Here is a 21,045-nt window from a genome sequence, read left to right on the forward strand (position 1 = left end):
TCAAGCTCTTCATAATTTTAAATAAATAAGTTAAATCAATCATAATCTCACCATTTTCTAAGGTTGGAATATTAAGTAATTGTTGTATATTAAAATAATTCATTTCTTCTGCGAGGATTTTAAGTTTAGATGTAATAAACCGTAGAAACGTTTTTTTGAATTCTTTCAAAATTGTTTATAAGGCATTTTGATGTTCACTCTATCAAAGACCTTTGAGAAGTCTGAGAATCAAGCTAGGAATATCACAGTTATTACTATCAATATATGACTTGGTAATACAAGAAAAAATACATATATGTTTTAGCACTGCATATATTTGAAGCTATAAAATAGTATACATACGGTATATAAAAATATGAAAATTCTTATGCTATAAAAGGATATAAATGGTATAAAAATACTTGTTGGCAATATAAAATCGAATATAAAAATGGCACTTTAGTTAAATGGTAAAAGTAGACATTACTTTATATATATATATATATACTATAACACTACTAGTATCAAAATTAAAAAGTTTTTACTTCTTATTTATAGGTAAATATAAATGCTATATTACTGGCTTTAAATTTAGAGTCATATATACTAGGCACAAAATCACAATTAATTAAATTATATATAGGAATTTTCCTTAAGCTGCAAAAATCACTTCTTCCCAGTATTGAAACACTCATGGGAACAATACAACTTCTCATTCCTCAGCAACATTTTTTTCCCCATAAGAGGTACACTGCAAACTATGCACCTAAAGCAGCGATCTTCCGCGTGAAAATGCACCCCGTTCAGCTGACACCCCATCTCATCGGGCTTAATCACGTTTTCGCATGTGCTACATTTTGCCGCCTTGGAAGTTTCGAAACAAGGTAAACAATACGGTTTTTCGTCCTCCAAAGTGTAATCTTGACCCGCCAATGGGGTGTCACACTGAAAGCAACAAAAATGCTTCAAGTGGAACGTGGAGTTCTCCGCGAGGCAATACTCTTTGGTGAAAATTAGCTCGTCGCAAGCGGAACACCTCGGATAACCCATTATCTTGGCATAATCCCTGCCGCAATAAACGTTGTTGGTATCTTTATAATAAAAGTAAATGTTATCCGCCAAACTCTGGTTGCAACCGGCGCATTTGAAGCATTGTGCGTGGAACAGCACGTTCGCCCTGTCAATGGTCACGGCAAATTCGTTCTCTTCAAAAGGCTTTTTGCAGTAATGACAGTCGGGTAGCTTAATGTTATTTAAAATCTCCCTAATGCTATCGGGACTGTAATCGGCATTGTTGTCTTCGTTCTGGTCTTCGAAACCGGGATTCAGTTTGGTCGTAGCCGCTCGAATTTCCGGATTTATGTCTTGTATGGCGCCGATATTGACCATATGAGGCTCCAAATAGTCTTCCGAGACGTTTATCTGACCCGGTTGGAGGTCGCACAACGGTTTTCTGAGTTTGTTCAGACCTTTCGGTGACATGGCATTTTCGAAACGTCTAATGCTCTCTAAAACACTCGGTTTTTTAGAATCTGAATTTGGGAGTCTCTGATCTTCTGGGATATATTTGCCAGTTACTGGATCAAACAATGGAACATCATCCGTGATGTATTTACTAGTATTAGGATTGTAAGGTTTGGCAACTTCTTGTGATTTGGGATCTGCAAGATATTTACCACTTTCAGGATCAAATCGTGGCTTTCCTGTGATCGGATCCAACTCCGCACCTCTCTCGTTATCAGATAAGTATTTTCCAGTAATTGGGTCAAATACTCTAGAATCAGCCAATCTTTGTTGATATCTTGGATCATCCTCAATATATTTGCCAGTTTCAGGATCAAATCTAGGTAGCTGATTAAAGTGATGCCCTGGTATAGGTTTTCCAGTAATAGGATCATATTCTCCTGCTCCTGTGTCTGGTAAATATTTGCCAGTGACAGGGTCAAATATTGTCCTACCAAGTATATTTTTCGGATATCTGGGATCTTCTTGAATATATTTTCCGGTTTCAGGGTCATATCTTGACATTTGGCCAACGTGGTGCCATGGAATTGGTTGCCCTGTAACAGGATCAATCACTCCTCCTCCTTTCATATTTCCTGGATAATTAGAACCTCCTTCAATATATTTTCCAGTTTCAGGATCATATCTTGGCATTTGGGCAACGTGGTGCCCTGGAACAGGATCAAACACCCTTCCTCCTTCCATATTTCCTGGATAATTCGAACCTCCTTCAATATATTTCCCAGTTTCAGGATCATATCTTGGCATTTGGCCAACGTGGTGCCCTGGAATTGGTTGCCCTGTAACAGGATCAATTACTTTTCCTCCTTCCATATTTCCTGGATAATAAGAACCTCCCTCAATATATTTCCCAGTTTCAGGATCATATCTTGGCATTGACTGATAACCTGAACTAAGTTTTCCGGTAACAGGATCAATCATAGATAAAGCTCCTCCTGGTCCCTCCCGAGTTTCTGCAAGATAATTGCCAGTAATAGGATCATATATGGCACCACCTGCAATGTTTTGTGGATATCTAGCATCTTCCTCAATATATTTGCCTGTTTTAGGATCGTATCTGGGCATTTGTGCCGACTGATAACCTGGAATAAGTTTTCCAGTAATAGGATCAACTCTAGACAAAGCTCCTTCTGGTCCCTTCAGCCTTTCTGCTAGATATTTGCCAGTAACAGGGTCAAATATGGCACCACCAGCAATATTCTGTGGATATTTAAGATCTTCTTTGATATATTTGCCGGTTTCAGGATCAAATCTTGGTAAGTGTGGCCCACTAGATATTTTTTGTGGATATCTATGATCTTCTTTAATAAGTTTTCCTGTCAGTGGATCAAACCTAGGGATTCCTTGAGGTATTGTTTTGGCAGGATCCATAGGCATAGACTGGAAGACACTAGGATCATGTTTATAAGTGTTTGGCACTAAGTTAGAATTATATCCAGAATCCTTAGGATTAAAACTCCTTGAAGAACCTTCATCTTGTGGGACTGGTCCTTTATCGGGATCATAGGTGCTGTAAATCAAGTCCTTAACACTTTTTGGCGCTTGTGGATTTTGTTCTTCGTATTTCGGTTGATTGAAATACGGATTTTCGAATCCATATTGGTCTTTGGGCCTGTATCCTGGCGTATGGTATCCTAAGAATTGACTTGGGGTCTTTGACGGATCAAAGTTGGTGCCTTGCAACAGTTTTTTATCGATGGCATAGTCGGGTTTTTGCTGCCTTTGGACATTTTCGGAATATTGTGCGCTCGTCGTCCCTTTTCCAGGACTAGTATTTGAATACCATGGCTGTGTGATGTCTTTAAATTTGCTCGCATGCAAAGGGTTTTGTAAAGTCTCTTGTTGGATTGGGTTTACTGGCTGCATTTCTTTAAGTGGGGTTTTCTTTGGACTGTTAAGGGTCAGATTTTCCAGATTCTTTGCTAAACCTGCTTGTAGTTTTACTAGTTCACTGAATGGGATTCCTTTCGAGTAACGGCTGGCGATTATATGCGCTTCCTGAGGGCTAATGTTGTGCAGGTTCGCTAAAATGATAAACGAATTATACATTTTTAAGCAAATTAAATAATAAATATTCATCATTTATCGTGACCTCAGTTTGTAAGCTTGCTTAATTTGTTTTTTGGATATAAGTAAAAAAAAACTACTTCAGAAGATCGATTTATATATTTTGGTCGACTTCGATCCCTATGAAATCGTCCTCAGGACTCTAAAAGAGAATATCATACATTCTGGCAATGTTACAAAGATTACATTTTCGTACACAGTAATAATTAATATTCAATTAAAAGCAAGGTTTCTTCAGTCTAGTTTAAATATTTTGCATAAAATTATTTCTTTTGAAGAATTGATAATTTAAAAAAAAAACTGAATTTAACACAATTTCTAAACTTTTTAAATTTAAAAACCAAAAGGTTACAACAGATAACATGAGAAACATTTTATCAAAATGAAAAGAATGTATATACACAAAACTATAATAAGTACAGAGATTTATAGGACTTACGTGGTCTAGAGTTTTTTGTTTGATTTGTTTTTGAGCTATTTGGTTAGTTTTAAACCATATTTTTTAATTATTTATGTAGATAGTCATTATTTAAAATATATTGTGAATGCGATGGTATTTACATGGGTAAAACGTCAAGATGTTTACAAGATAGAATTTCTAAACATAAAAGCAGTACAAAACCTCATGTACTTAAAAAATATGCAACGGTATTTCTGAAAAGTATGTTCAGAATCTGATAATAAGTATGAACTGATCAAAGACGTTGCAGGGATGTTATAAGACCAAGATGCAGCAATTCTGAATATTAATTTATTTTATCAGAAACTTTGTAATAGAAAGAATCTTTAATTTTATTTTTAAATTATTTTTAAAACAATTATTTCTTTATTTTTTAGTAAAATTTTGGAAAAAAAACTTTTAAAGAACTTTTTTTCTCAACGCCCTTAAATTATTCGAAAAAGTATAAAATTAAAATTTGGTTTTTCATGTGCACATAAATAAATTTAAAATAAGAAATAATTATTTTGAATATTTTAAATGGTGAGGTAATAAAGAGCGATCTTAACGCTGAGAGTGATCCTTAACGCCTTTTAGCGATTTTTGACCAGCTATTTTTAATAAGATTCTCTATTTTTATTAAGCTGCACATATTTTTTTATATGAGGAGTACATGGAAAAAGGCGAAAGGTTTATTTTCGACAAAGAATAAATTAAATATGAAAACAAATTGATAAATTTCAATTCAAGTTACGACAGGTACTTTTGCGAACAATTGTTTCAGTCTGATTCAAGCATTAAATGTCTATGTGTGTATTAATCTTGGTGTGTAGGGAAACCGAAGGCAGAATGGATCGTTTGTTTATTTCTCGTATTACTTGTGACATTTCGTCGAAAATTTATAAATTAATTCCGTATTCGGTTCACTATTGCGGACAATTAGGCAGCTGCCGGTAAAGTGAACAGGCGGTTTTTTGTAAAAGAAAGTATTTTTGTCTTATTTTTTATGTTAAATTTGATAATTTAATGATTGCTGCATATTTATTTATTATAATACAGGGTGTTTTAGAACTATAGGATCAAACTTCTAGGGGTTGTTCAGTGCAACAGTAGAATCCATTTGAGTATAGGAACCCATGTCCGGATATGTGTCACTAGGCCACTACGGCCCTAAGACGCGTTTAAATTTAGAAAAAATATTAATTACCTAAATAGGATCTGATGCATTTATTTTTACCTTTTGTATATGATACCATCACAACAATTGTTCAAAATGTCTTCCTCCAACCTCAATACACCGATTTAAACGCCGCACATGATTTCGGCGGACTACACTAAAAATTTGATCCTCGTTTTGAATGATTTCTAATGCTGCTGTTATTCGTCAAATTAAGTTTAGCTCTGATTCTACTGAAGTTTCGTAGACTAAAGACTTTACATGTCCCCACAAGAAAAAATCGAGCGACGTTAAATCGGGTGACCTAGGAGGCCAAGAAACTGCTCCACCTCTGGCAATCCAGCGGTGCCCAAACCGCTGAGCCAAATACTCGCGTACTTGTACAGCAAAGTGAGCCGGCGCTCCATCATACTGAAACCACATTTGCTGTCTAACGTTTAGTGGAACATTTTCAAGGAGTTCTGGGAGAACTTCCTCCAAGAAACGCATATAAATAGGTCCTGTTAACCGTTCCGGTAGAAGGTATGGCCCAATTAAATAATCATCAACAATGCCTGCCCATACGTGATGTTTTCTTGGAAAAATTGCATAAGGATTTTCTTCGTCCCAAACATGGCTATTCCTACTATTAAAAATACCGTCTCTTGTGAAAGAGGCGTCATCAGTCCACAAAACATATCGTAAAAAACTTGGTTGTGCAATGATGTGATCCAGAAGCCATCGACAAAATTGAACTCTAGGATCATAATCGGCTGCAGTCATACCTTGAACTTTCTGGAAGTAGTAAGGATGGAGTTGTTGCTCGTGTAGTACCCGCCAGACAGAAGCATTACTCGTATTCATATTCTTAGCGACGTCACGTGTGCTATTTGATGGCTCATCGGCAACTCGCTAAAGCACCTCTTCTTCTAATTCGACCGTTCTTACAGTTCGAGCAACACCAGTATCATGCATCTTGGTCTTAAATATGCCTGTCTCATCGAGCCGCCAATGAACCGCAATATACTTTTTGTATCCAGGATGCTGCCGTTCGGGATAACGTTCATGATACAACCGCAATGCTGCTCGTGCATTGCAGTTTGTTGCTCCGTATGCCAAATGCATATCCGCCAATTCTTGATTGGTAAAGTTTTCCATTAGCAATAAATGTTTAAAAATTGTAAGCTATAAAATTTTTAAACATGACATTGAGAATTGACATTGATAAGCGTTGATTTTAAACAATTGTTGTTATGGTATCATGTACAAAAGGTAAAAATAAATGCAGCAGATCCTAGTTAGGTAATTAATGTTTTTTATAAATTTTAACGCATCTTAAGGCCGTAGTGGCGTAGTGTCGCATTTCCGGACATGGGTTCCTATACTCAAATGGATTCTTCTGAAACACCCTGTATATTCAAATTCTATTGACTTATATGAAATAGCAATATATCTGTTTTTTAAAACGAGTTTACTAAATCGGTAACATGTGGATACTCCTTGAAAAGGCACAACGAACCGGGCAAAAAGACCAGTGGGACCGTTTTACCTTCATTGCTTAAATTGAAAATAACGATGGGGCACGCGTTACTACTGATTGGAAATACATATCTACTTATGTTGTTTTCTTTTTCTAGGTGGTTAACTACGTAAAAAAACATGGAATCACGCTTTTTTTGTTTAAAAACCGACTTAAGGTTCTTAGCTTATGACTTGCTTAAACAAATAAAATTTTGATGATGTAACTAAAATGAGTTGATATCAATTAGAATTTTTTTTGTTTAGAAATCCTTATTTGAGTCTACGGAAACCAGAAGCCACTTCTGACAAAGAACACCTTGTACATAGCATAAAATCCTACACTATGTGAGTCTTCAGGTATATTTATCCTAACAATTTATTATTAACAAGTTTTATTATTAACAATGTTTTGCTTTTTTTCCTCTATAAAGAATTGATAGGAAAATGAGCTCTTTGAAAGACAATTGTCTCATAGGTATTGTCCAAATTCATTTCCCAAGGTAGGTAGTTAAAAGGAATTTAAAAACTCTAAACCACGAAAATGCTATAAACCTTTATACTTATTATGGTTTTACAATTATTATTATTATTTTTTATTTTATTTTTATTTTATTTTAATTACACCACTCCACAGAAAAAATTATACAAATTACAATCCAAAACTAGAGAAAAAAAAAAGAATACATTATTAATAGCTATAGTTTCCTACAATATTATACAATACTTCCACATGCTCTACGCATTGGAGAATATTTACAAATATTCGTTCTAGGTCTAGATAGGTAAAATGTGTCAGAATTTCTAGATGATATGCGGGGCACATGAAGATTTACATGTCGTAATAGGTCTGGCGAATCAATTTTATTATTAAGAAGTTTAAATAAAAATTTCAGATCAGCAGATTTTCGCCTCTCCTCAAGACTACTAAAGGAGTACCTTTCTAGAAGGCGTTGATGTGAAAAACCAATTTCTGGGTACACTCCGTCACATTTATATGAAAGGAACTGTAAGAATTTACGCTGAACATTTTTTAGTTCATGTATATGATTCATATAAAATGGTGACCACACAGAAGAAGCATATTCCAGTATTGATCTCACATAAGAAACATACAAAATTTTCAGACTAAAGATATTATTAAAGCTATGTGCGTTCCTAATGACAAAACCCAGCATTCTGTAGCTCCGATTAACAATGTCCTGAATGTGTGGCTGAAAGGAAAGAGTGCTGTCGAATGTCATCCCCAAATCCTTGAACTCCGTTGATCTCGGGACAGTCTCACTGTCCATAGTATAGTCATATATAATCAGGTTTTTTTCAAAGAGTAAGAAACAACTTTACACTTGGCAGCATTAAGAGGAAGATTGTTGTATTTTTGCACCATGCATTGAGGAGATTAATATTATTTTGCAATTTCATACAATCTAAGATACTATTGATGCCATAATACAATTTTGTATCATCCGCATATAACAAACTATTTACAGTGAGCTGTTCCGATATACTATTAATAAATATGTTGAAGAAGAGCGGCCCCAATATGGAGCCCTGTGGAACTCCAGACGTTGCAACTATCTGAGCCGAACTACGGCCATAACATTCCACGTGCTGAAGACGACCCGTAAGATAAGAGCTAAAAAAGTGTATTAGGTGAGAAGAAAAACCGTAGTTTTGGTCAAGATTATTTAGAAGAATACCATGATCCAGACGGTCAAAAGCCTTCGAGAAGTCTGTATAAATAACGTCAACCTGTGACCTGGCATTTATTGACTCAGATATATGTTCTGTAAGACAAACTAAGTTTGTGGTGGTAGATCTACGTATATCCATGTTGACGATGATCTATAAGACCCCTCATTGAAGGAAATAAGGCCGAATGAAGAACACGTTCAAAACATTTAGAAAAGTTGTTGATTATTGTAATTGGCCGATAGTTCTCGATGAGATTTTTATCATTTTTTTTGTGTACTGGAATTATCTTTGATGACTTCCAGAGGTTCGGGAAACATTCTTGTTTTAGAGCCAGATTAAAGAGAACTGTTAACGGTTTAGCAAAAATACAAGCACAATCATATAAGAGAAAAGCTGGTATTTTATCAGGGCCAACTATTGATTTTGGCTTGATAGTCTTTGAGGCCAGTAAAACATAATTTTCAGTGAAATCAGACAAAATTATGGACTGTACATAAGGCTTTTGAGTTATATCAACATTATTTTGCGGCGATTCACCAGTAGTGTAAGAACTCTGGAAGTAATCGGCAAATGCATTGGCAATACCCTGAGGGCTACTTAACAGCTCTCTTCTTTGATCAAACATAGATTATGGTAACGAGCTATGTTCTTTTGAGTTCTGAATTAACTTCCAAAAATTATGAGGTTTTAATTTTAACTCATCTTCAAGCCCTCTACAATATTGCTTATAAGACAGATCAATATCTCTTTTAATCTTAGAACGTAATTCTTTAAATCTGGCTAAATCTTGAAGATGACCAAAACGTTTAAATTTTTTCCACCTGTTATGTTTTTCTTTTAGGGATTTCATTATCTCTGCGGTAAACCATGGCGGATAGGTTCGCGTTCGTTTTACAGTTTTTGGAACAAGCTCATTAAGACAGGAATAAATTTTTTGATAAAAGAGCTCCAGGGCATTATTGACATCCCCAGCGACTCCCAAATCACTCCAATCAATTCCGAGGAAGCTATCATATAAAACTCTAAGATCAGCTCTGTTAAAATTATAGAAAGACTATCGAAAACTTTTAGTTAGTGTTTCAATAATTTTAACGAATTAACGAAGACTATCTAAGATATATGTATGTGTAATAATATTTTTACTTTGTAAACCATATAAAACAATCCGATACATAAATATATATAATTAATGTTGTCGTTAAAAAAGGAGTCCATTTAAAAAAAAAAAAGTTTGACTCCAAAAAGAAAGAAAACGAATAAAAAAGGTACAATTCAAAAATATTACATACTACTACGGTAAAAGAATATCGACTAAGACATAGCACAAGATGTAGCCAAACACCATGCTACTAAGGCAATAATTTTACTTTTTTTTAAAAGAGCTCTCCAATAAAGCTTTTAGGTCTGCAGGAATGTCATTATAAAGCCGATAGAAAATTAAAGCTCGCTGAAAAAACTGATCTTGTGAGGTGGTTGAGTAATTAACCCCTTAAATCTTAAATTTAAGGTTACAGTCTTTGAGTTTATGAGAGACTGCCTCCTGCTTTGTAGTTCCATAGATGTATCTTAAACAAGATTTTTGTACCCGTTGAATTTTTTGTGTTTTAGTGTAAAGGTGAGTAAACCACATCAAAATAGGTAAAAAGGTTCAAAACTAAAGTGTCAGTCAGTTAAATTTTGAAAGATTCCAATAGTAAATGCCTGTGAAGATAAAGTAACTTCAGTGCAATATATGTTTTTTGTAGACACGTTTTAATATGGAATTTAAAGCGCAACTCGACATCGAAATACAATCCTTCAAAGTTTTTTGTAGTTTTTCACATGGTAATGAATCATTTGTGCTTATAATTCTTTTAATTAATGAAATATTTAATACATTCAACACTTTCCAAAGTGTAATTGCATGCTCTGAAAACCCAACAAAATTGGGTAGTAGGATTGGACAAATGAGTCTGGTGGTCGAGAAGTACAATAGAATAAGACCTGTGCATTTGCTTTTATCGGCCGCCCTAATAATTATATCATTAGTTATGTTTTATAGTGGAAGGAAGATTTCTATATAGATTTACGTGTAAACATTATTTTTTTAAGAACCTTCTCCTGAAATAGCATTTTTTTTAAGAAAAGGAATAACCCAGAAAATTTTTTAACGCTCTGGAAAAATGGAATCTAATAAGCAGGAACGTATCGTGTTGGTTAGGTATGCCAATATCATTGGACAACACAAACGCACCATTTCAAGATTAATAAGGTCCGAACCGGTAGCCATCGATTTTACTTCAGACAGATATATATTTTTTGACTTTTGAAATCGTGACGTCCTAAAGGTAAAGAATGATTCAACGTAACATTGCCTATCATTTTTGTAATAATTATACGGTAGTTGATCCATGGTTTCATGATTTCTTGAAAATTGTAAGTGTCGATTTATAGAACCAGGATTATTGAATGTGGCAGGACTCAGTAACTATAGCGATATTAGTTCATTTCTAATTTGCTTAAAGTATTCCCAATGCCCTTTCGTACGTGTTTTTTTATTTTTGTTAAATGCTTTATTTTTTAATTTAATCATTGATTATTATCTGTTAACCAGACTGGCTTAGGTTCTTTAAAAGTTACATTTTTAAGCGGCGCTATCAAAAATATTAAGTAAAATTTCATTAAAAGATATTGCATTTACATCATTCAAGTAAATAATATTACCGAATTGTCTCATTTCCAAATAGTAAGTCCTTGTTAATGTGCTTAAGATTTCTGAAGTTTACAGTTTGACTGTCGGATCTATTACTCTCTAAAGACAAAATGCAATACACCAAAAAATTATCTAAAACACCGACATCAACGGTGTAATTTCAGGCTGAAATGTAACAAGGTAACACATGAAGTAGCTTCTCGAGTCGTGTAATTAATTATTTGACTCGAATTAAAAGAAGACACGCTCTCATAAAATGCTAAGGAATGTACACTATCAAAGTCCAATAGAATTATATTTAGATCGCCTTCACATATAATTCCATTTACTGTTAATTCTGAAAAGGGATCCTCAAAAACATCTATAAATTCGGAAAAACTTTTATATGTGGTCTGTATAAGGAACCTAAGGCGTATTTTCTCTTATTTGTGTCTACTTCAATCCAGATCTATTTAAAACGTCTTAATATCAAAACAGAGACCTCCACCTCTTAACTTTCTATGATTCCTTACAAGATTAGATACATTTATACCAACCATACTAAAAGGTACATTTCCATTTAACCAGGTCTCCGAAATACGCAAAAAATATCTAAAAATACTCTTTACTATTGAAAAGATCTACCAAATCTGCATGATGATTGGATAGTAATCGCACATTCAAAAACCCATCATTAAATTTCAAAAAAAAATTCTGCGTTAGCAATAGTTATCTGTTGTAACCTTTTAGTTTTTAAATTTAAAAAGTTTAGAAATTGTGTTAAAGGCTATTTTTTTTAAATTTTAATTACGATTTAAACTTTAATAATCAATTCTTCAAAAGAATTAATTTTAGACTAAAAAAAACTTATTTTCAATTGAGCATTAATTATAACTTTTACTGTGTGCGAAAATGCAACTATGCCAATGTATGATTTTAATTGTGTCTTTGCGTATCTTTTAAGAGTTCTGAGGATGATGAAACGTTGACCAAAATATACAAATCGATCGTCTGCAGCAGTTTTTTTTTACCTATATTCACTAAAGAAAATTAAGCAAGCTTAAATAATAAAATTGTACCTTTGATGACGCTTGATAAGTTAACGATTTGACCAACGCCCACAGAACTCTTCTTAACATGGTCTATGTAATCTTCCATTTTCTTGACTTCTTCTTCATTTAGTTCATGACACAGACTCGGATCGATGTCGTGAACGGGAATCTGCTTCTGCAGAAGTTGCTTCCTCTCTTGTGCAGCCTGTGATCCTTTAACCGGTAAAGATTCTGGCGGTAAAGTTTTCAAATATTTATCGATGGTTTCTTTATGACCTTTGGGCGCCCACTCAAGCTCCACTTCGTCCTTTTTGCCAGGCAAAACTAAAAAATATGAATGCTTAACAAAGGATTTCGGTAATGCAATGCAAAAACTTACCAATTTTAGTTTTGACTTTACTGGGTTTGCTGCCCAATAATTGAAACTGAGCCCACCCGTAAACATCATCGTCTGGCACGTCATGCTCCTCTTTTGGGCACCTGCAAATTTTACAGGCCTTTCTCCAGAAATGCAGATCCAGCCCCGGACATTTGTCTTCACACTTAAGGCAAGGGGCGCCGGCACCCGCCTCGTGCCCCAATCGAGCCTTCAGTCGTCGTTCACGCTTTTCTTCTAAATCTTTAAGCCAATTGGGCGTTTCTGGTACTTCGATTTCGCTGCTCATTGTTTACAGACTAGAAACACATCTAAGAATTAATTTTACTTTCTATTAATAATAATAAGCATTGTTTGTATCCCAAAAAAATAAATAACAAAAAGCAACCTGTAGTAAGCAAAAGTATGCAAATAAAAGGCCGACAATTTCATAATTCTGCCCAGGCAGATTCTAGTCTTAACATTATGGCTCACAAAAAAATTACTTTAATAACGATTAACTATTAATTAAATAGCCTTCCTGTTAAAAGCATGTAATGTATATAGCTTGTCTCTTTAATACTTCCTTCCTCCATTGTGGCTGTATTTTTGAAGCAAAAAAAATCTATTTTTTTATGTATAGGGTGTGAAAAAGCTACATAGTTTTGACTCATACAGGGTATTCAAAGAAAGGCGTAGAGGTAGAAATTTATGTTTTTTTTTAAATGGAAGATCGTATATGTATATTATTTCATTTTTAGATTCTTCGTAAAATTTATAATTCAAGATTCTTCATAAAAAGTAGTTTTTGAATTGAATGACAGTTTTTTTTTTTATTTAAGAGGCTACAGATCCATAACTACTTATCAGGATAAAATGATTTTTACATTCCTATCTTAACTTTTTAAGATGTGTTTAATAAAAGAAAAAATGCTATTGCCACTTGTCTTTGTTTTTCCTTAAAAAGTCAAAAAATGTTGATGGTTAACAGAGCTAAAAATGTATGTCTTACGGATCTATAGCCTCTTAAAGTTGAAAAAAGTCGATGAATGACTCCTAAAATCTGCTGAGGGCATTCCGGATGAGGTGAAAAGTGAAATTTTTGAGGATCTCAAGCTGTGTCGGATGCCTTTACTCAGTATTTTGCATCTGTTTTTATGCATCTCAGTCAGACATGCCTAAAAAAAGTGATTTTTATGGCAGTTTGAATTTTTCCTACACTACAGAAGATGAAATAGGAAATACTATAGAGATTAAAACCAAAAAAAACCACAGGTGACACACCCCTTTCGCATTAATCTGCCAAGCACTCGAGAGCCGCGGCTCAGAACCCTGTTTGGTTAGCTGGATAGAAACCATGCTCTCGAAACGTCATGTATCTGCCCAGCTCAACAACGAGATTGTCGAAACGTTGGCGGCTAGGGGCTGCCCGCAGGGAGGAGTATTGTCCCCTACTTTGTGGTGCCTTGTGGTCGACAGCCTGATAAATCTTTTAAACAATCCTGGCCTATACACACAGGCCTACGCTGATGATCTGGTAATCCTTTGCCCGGGGAAAGACGCCATCTCAATGCGGGGCCCTATGATGAGAACCCTGCGTATGGTGGACATATGGTGCCTCTCGGGGGCCCAAAAAAGCAGAGCTCCTACTATTCACGAGGAGACGTAACTTTGGCACGTCCCCTGTTATATCTCTAGGTGGCGTGCAGCTGCATTACTCCAGAACAGTTCGATTTCTGGGAATCAAGTTAGATCCCAAACTCTTCTGGTACGATCATGCAGACACCAGAATGAAGAAGGCCACCTGCGCGCTATGGGCCTGCAGGCGGGCTTTCAGCAATACCTGAGGTCTGTCTCCTAAGATCCTCCACTGGATCTACTCGCGCATTGAGAGACTTCTTCTCACATACGGGGCTATCATTTGGTAGCCATGTACGGAGAAAGCGAAAATTCGTGCTCAACTGGACAGAGTCCAATGTCTTGCATGTCTCAGCATAACGGGTTCCGTGCGGACGGCGCCAACTAGAACGCTCGAGCCTCTGCTGAGGCTTCCGCCTCTGGACCTCGTTGTGCAATTCGAGGCATTGAGGACTGCGTACAGGCTATACGTCCTCGGCAAACTACGTGCTGACGAGACCGGTCACGCAAAAATTTGGTCACGGGCCATACAGGAATGTCCTCTGCTTCTGATGGGCAGTGACTGCATGGCTCCAGTGACTGTGAGGGATTCGTGACGCACATTGCAGGTAGAGAGGAGTGGCAGCATTCAAACAGACCTGCATTGCTAAATAGGGGGACCATCTGGTACACAGATGGCTCCAGAATGAATAACAGAGCTGGATCAGGGCTTTGTGATGGGATCCCACATACCAGTAGGGCATACTCGCTGGGGGAGCACGCCACTGTCTTCCAGGCCGAAGTATTCGCTGTATTAAAATGCGGACAGAAAATCCTAAGCTGCGGACACCGCAATACAGTCGTATCAATATGCTCGGACAGCAGAGCTGCCATTAAGGCTATCACGGCCGCAAAGGTAAGCTCCAAGCTTGTACTAGAGTGCATAAAAATCCTGAAAAAACTGGTGCAGGTTGGCTGCAGGGTCCAGCTCGTCTGGATACCTGGCCACGCAGGCCATGCAGGTAATGAGGAAGCGGACTTTCTTGCCAGACTGGGATCCGCGAATGTGCCGATGGGGCCGGAACCCATAGTTGGTATCGCCAAATGCGTTGCGGTCGCGTCAATGAAGGGTCTGCTGGACAAGTGGACCCACCGAAGATGGACCGAGTCCCCTGGTATGAGACAGGCTAAAGCGCACATACGTGGGCTCTCTGCCTGTCTCACCAAAAATCTACTACGCCTAAAAAGACGCGAAATTCGGCTAGTGACAGGTCTTTTAACCGGTCACTGGCACTTAAGAAGCCATCTTCATACTATCGGTATTGCGGACAACCCGGACAACCAATGCCGGTGGTGCTGTGAGGAGGATGAAACCGTTGACCATGTTGTTGGAGAGAGCACTCACGCGCGCCAGGTTCAAATACTTGGGTAACACTTTCAGTGTACCGAGTGACTTTAAGTCCTTCAGACCAGAGAGCCTTATCGGTTTCCCTAAGGCCGTTGGGCTCTGGTAACCCCCGGTGGGGCATGACGGGTCCATTAGGAGACCTATATGCATAACTGCATTGGCAGCCCACTGTTTCGACAATTCAATTCATTTCAACCACAGGTGTTGAGAACATACCCGCATATATTTTTAAGGAATGTGTTGATTTTCTCTCTCAACCCCTAGCCAAAACTTTTAATATTGCAGTTAAAAATAATCAATTTCCCAATGAACATAAGACAGCAGTCATTATTCCAATTTATAAAAGTTCCGGTGATATAAATTCAGTGCAAAATTACAGACCAGTGTTTTGTGTGTAATAGAAAAAATTTTTAAAAATATTTTATTTAATGACAAATTTGCTATTCAACAACCTACAGATCCATTGTAACAAACCTTTGCATATTGACCGATACTGCCTCAGAAGCAGTTTGTAATATTAAGGCTCAACTGGGGTTGATCATGGGTTATTAATTGATAAATTATGTGCAATTGGCTTTTCTGAATTAGCATGTGGCTTTATGCACTCTGATCTTCACAATAGAAATCAAAAGGTAAAAGTAGGAAAATCATTTTCAAATACATTTGTTTCTACATCGGGAGTGCCTCAGGGTATTAATCTTAACTCTTTAATGTTTGCAATTTTCATTAACAATCTTCCTGAGTCTGTTCAATTTTCCCAAAGCCTAGTTTTTGCGGATGAAAATATTTAAACAAATAAGTTCTCTTAATGATTCTAAAGATTTACAGAAGGATTTACATATCAACAAATGGTTTGTGGACAATAAAATGTGTCTTAATATCAGCAAGTGTCATGTAATCAGCTGTACCCGAAAAAATAGCCCTATATTATGTGACTATAAATTAAATAATATTGTATTTAGTAGGAAGACTGAATGCCAAGACTTGGGGGTTTATTTGCAATCAAACCTAAAATTTAACACGCACCAGGATATTATTTTTAAAAAAGCATATAGGGCACTGGGTTTTGTTATTAGAAACTCAAGGTGGTTTAAAATAGATACTGTAATTAGACTGTTCAAGGCAAAAGTTCGACCTCACCTCGAGTATACAGCTATAATATGGTCACCTCAAGAAAAGGTTCATTGTAGCGACATTGAAAAAGTTCAGAAGCGATGTAAAACAATAAAATATGCATTCATATATGGTGTCTTACAAAAGTATGTTGACTAATTTCAACATAGTATCTTAAGTCAAAGGAGAGATGCTCAGTCTGTTTTTAGTGTACTCAAGGTAGCCCTTAGACCTACAAACATAAATTATTTAATGTGAATTTGACTAGTCTATCTCCCCTTAAAATTATGCTAAGTGCAATAAAGTGATCCAACTCTGTGATATAGATATTTTTAATATAAATGTTTTAACTCTTAAAAATAAACTCCTTAGTGTGAAAATAAATTAATTTTATAATCCACTGTTCTAGTCTTTATTATTATACTAATTCTTATATTTTGGTATGTATCTTAGTACTGCCTTTATTGACCTGTAACTTTTCCCTATAGTTTAATTTTATTGTTTCTTTTTTATTAGGTTAGTTTGGTCTTGCTTAGTTGGTAGGCACTCCCTCATTGTAATTACATTATTAATGTGGTTTGATTGGAGTTTAAATAAATAAATAATGTATAACATGGAATACATCAAATTATTTAAATTTTGATGTAGAATCAGAAAATCAAATATATAACAATTTATAATATTATGGAACATCCTACATTTTTTTTTTTTTAATTCTTCTGCCACTCCTTTTATGAACACTCTGTATATGTCAAAATTATTTTAAAATGTAGCTTTTTTTCACCACCATTTACAAAAAAAAAATGTTTGCTTCGAAAATACAGCCACATTGGAGTAAGGTATGGAATAATGGACACACTTTATATATGTATATGTATATATATCCAATCATTTGAAGAAATTCCAAGTTTTAAATCTACATTCCATAATGCAAACAATATATAAGTACATACCTAAAAAAAACAATTTTTTTCTTCAATTTATAAGAAAAAGTCATTAGGTACCAAAAACCACTAAAAAAACAAATGTTTAATCTGTATACCGAAGACCTCCGCAAACATACAAAAAAAAATCCAATGGACAATCTATCATAGTTAGCACCCAATTTATACCCTGCTGATTCACCAGAGGTAAAATGATTTTTTTCCTTGGATCTTTACAAGAAATTGATAGTGGATCTAGGTATAAATATAAGGAATTTATATGATAAGTATGTAAAATTGTAGGAAAATTATTGTGTAAATAACTGTGTTTTAGGCCTCGGAATACGAATAGTATACTTAAACTTAAATGGTATACATCTGATAAAGACAAGGCAGACTACAATATTTTAAAATTTTATAAAAAAAATTCAGAGAATGAGCAATTCTTCAATCTTTTTAAAGGAATATCAATTGCCTAGAATTAATAAAGAATTTCACTTACATGCAAGCACTAACTGACCTCATCAAGGTTTAAATAACATAACATTATTTAACAAACATTGTTTAATATAAACAAATACATTTCAGACTATATTATATTGCTACATATACTTTTAATAATGAAGACACAGTAATGAACATAAATATGCAAAAAAATGCATAATGTAATTGATTACAACCACACAATATTGGTCAGTAATGGCTCCACTGTAAATAAATATCTTCTCAGTCTTATGTTAGCTGCTTCTCTCCATCGTACAATACTTGCCGGACATTAATGTTAATCCTCGAATGAGTCAAATAATCCCCAAAAGGTTTCCATAGTGCCTCATCTTTGGATATCCTGAGGACATCCCTGTAATCTTTAGGTATATTTTTCTCATTATCAATATTCAAATTGCCCCACATCCTTGAATCCATTTGTAGTATCTTTGGCACTCCATGATAGCAAAGTCTGGGCTCTTTGCCCATTATTATTATGTCCCCACTGCATAGGAACATAGGAATAGCAATATTATCAATAGTTTTTCCTCCTAACAGCAGTTTGTCCAAAACTAAATGAGAACAGAGGGGCTTGAAGGTTTCTCTCTGAATGGTCTGTATGTCCTGAAAGAGTCGAGTCCATGTGGTGGTAGTTGACTATGGCTGCCTCTGCAGAGAAGCTGTTTAAACCCAATACCCTGCTTATAAATGCTGTCATATCTCTAAGATCCTTTGGAAATTTGCCCCTATTACTTTCTGAATCAACTTTAGTATTCCAATTAAGTGATCCACTTGTTTATTTAATAGAGGCACATTGTTACTCACAAATCTTTATTAGTCCATGCTATATTTGGTTTCTTAGAGTAGTATTTAAGGCACCTGATGGTTCAGTACCTCTGCCCCAGAACAGTAAATGGGTTTTTAATAAACAAAAGCCTAGGTTTCGTACTAAATTTATAAACTTTTAGTGGTCATTCACACTTTTTTTCTAAGTCTTTAAATCAAGTGGGATTTTCTGGTATTTCAATTTTGCTGCTCATTGCTTACAGACTAAATAATATACAACTAAGAATTCATTTTTGGAGACATTAAAATAGGAAATTACAATGCATTCAATCTTTCAAAGGGAATTTCAACTGCCTGGAAGTAATAAAGAATTTCACTTACATGCAAGCACTAACTGACCTCCCCAAGGTTTAAATAACATAACATTATTTAACAAACATTGTTTAATATAAACAAATACATTTCAGACTATGTTATATTGCTACATATACTTTTAATAATGAAGACACAGTAATGAACATAAATATGCAAAAATGCATAATGTAATTGATTACAACCAAACAATATTGGTCAGTAATGCCTCCACCGTAAATAAATATCTTCTCAGTCTTATGTTAGCTGCTTCTCTCCATCGTACAACACTTGCCGGACATTAATGTTAATCCTCGAGTGAGTCAAATAATCCCCAAAAGGTTTCCATAGTGCCTCATCTTTGGATATCCTGACGACATCCCTGTAATCTTTAGGTATATTTTTCTCATTATCAAGATCCAAATTGCCCCACATCCGTGAATCCATTTGCAGTATCTTTGGCACTCCATGATAGCAAAGTCTGGACTCTTTGCCCATTATTATTATATCCCCACTGCGAAGGAACATAGGAATAGCAATATCATCAATAGTTTTTCCTCCTATAAGAAATACAGCGGTTTGGCCAAAACTGAATGAGAACAGGGGAGCTTCAAGGTTTCTCTCTGAATGGTCTGTATGTCCTGAAAGAGTCGAGTCCATGTGGTAGTAGTTGACTATGGCTGCCTCGGCAGAGAAACTATTTAAACCCAATACCCTGCTTATAAATGCTGTCATATCTCTAAGATCTTTTGGGAATTTGCCCCTATTACTTTCCGAATAAACTTTTGTATCCCAATTGTGATGGTAACCTAAAGTGATCCACCTCAGTTTATTTAATAGAAGCACATTATTACTTTGGCACATTTCCCACCAGTCCTTATTGTCTGGCACCAAATTAGCAGGATCCATGTTAGATTTATTTGGTTTCTTAGAGTAGTCTTTAAGGCACCTGATGGTCCAGTACCTTTGCCCCAGAACAGTAAATGGGTTTTTAATAAATAAAAGCCCAGGTTTATCAATGAATTCATACACTTCCCAGGTGTTTATGGATCTGAAGCCAAAAAATGGCTCTTCATCTGATACAAGAGGTACCTTTTGCACTTTATTTTTTGTGCCCTCCATTGATTGGAAATCTAAAACTCTTCCTAGTTCTGGCGGAGGATTTTTTGATTTGTAGTATTTGAAGCTGTCTTTGAACATGTTGTGCCTGAAATGTGCATGTTACATACTGGTAATAAATAAGGAAATAGTATGCTTACCCTGTGTCTATTAGTTTGCCTGTTTGATCCTCCAGTAAACCAGTTTGGTGTCTCCTAATACAAAAACATATCAGAACACTGAGTACCACAAACACTCAAAATCTAAGGTTAGCTAATTAACATCAAACAAAAAAAAATACGTTTGCTTGAGTTAATATAGATGAGATGGCGATAACCCCCACAATGGTTAAAAATAACTTTTTTAAACAAACAAATAAATAAAATAAAACATAATTTTTTGTGTAATCACTGTGCTTACCTTGAGTTACTTTGTATGCTGCTCTACGTAAGGGGCATATATTAAGTAAATAAAGTTTAAAAAATTATAAGTGGAATATTATTAAAAAATCATTTTTATGGGGCAACAAGTGGTCAAACAACAAATTTCTTAAAAACACGAGGTGGGGCACCCGGTGACTCACTGAACTGTCACTGTCACCTATCCGATGAATCATAACATTAATGAAGTTAGTAGTGAAAAGGTAATGGGACTATGGGACTTTGCTACAGATCTCTTTACTTGATAAAATCATCAATTAAAAAAGGTTTTTGTTAAATTACTTTCATAATAAGTAATTAATTACCAGAAACTATTTGCAGAATATTTAATCTAGGTCTTCGATAAAGTGATAAGCAATTAGGTAATTCA

General features: G+C 35.3%; 2 protein-coding genes across 2 annotated transcripts; both read right to left on the reverse strand.

The window, feature by feature from the left end:
- Window positions 1–294: 294 nt before the first annotated feature.
- LOC126748645 (uncharacterized) lies at window positions 295–20,841 on the reverse strand. Its single transcript, XM_050458004.1, has 5 exons — window positions 20,656–20,841; window positions 12,481–12,776; window positions 12,129–12,425; window positions 2,208–3,527; window positions 295–2,093 (listed from the first exon to the last, which is right to left on the reverse strand). Exons 2-5 carry the CDS (start codon window positions 12,764–12,766, stop codon window positions 646–648), a joined length of 3,351 nt encoding a protein of 1,116 aa, XP_050313961.1. The 5' UTR covers window positions 12,767–12,776; window positions 20,656–20,841; the 3' UTR covers window positions 295–645.
- On the reverse strand, window positions 17,998–20,046 carry LOC126750067 (nucleic acid dioxygenase ALKBH1). Its single transcript, XM_050459563.1, is given in 4 exon segments — window positions 17,998–18,559; window positions 18,561–18,782; window positions 18,784–18,936; window positions 20,009–20,046. Coding segments are annotated over 4 exon segments (723 nt in total). The 3' UTR covers window positions 17,998–18,249.
- Window positions 20,842–21,045: the final 204 nt, after the last annotated feature.

This window comes from Anthonomus grandis, chromosome 2 (genome assembly GCF_022605725.1).
Source record: "Anthonomus grandis grandis chromosome 2, icAntGran1.3, whole genome shotgun sequence".
Classification (NCBI taxonomy): Eukaryota; Metazoa; Arthropoda; class Insecta; order Coleoptera; family Curculionidae; genus Anthonomus; species Anthonomus grandis.

Excerpts from the sequence above, each read along its gene's own strand:
- LOC126748645 (XM_050458004.1), bottom strand. The coding sequence starts at position 12,766 with ATGAGCAGCGAAATCGAAGTACCAGAAACGCCCAATTGGCTTAAAGAT. Across the intron at positions 12,426-12,480 it reads TAAAGTCAAAACTAAAATTG|TTTTGCCTGGCAAAAAGGAC; the intron begins GTAAGTTTTTGC and ends CATATTTTTTAG. Across the intron at positions 3,528-12,128 it reads CTTATCAAGCGTCATCAAAG|CGAACCTGCACAACATTAGC; the intron begins GTACAATTTTAT and ends TTATCATTTTAG.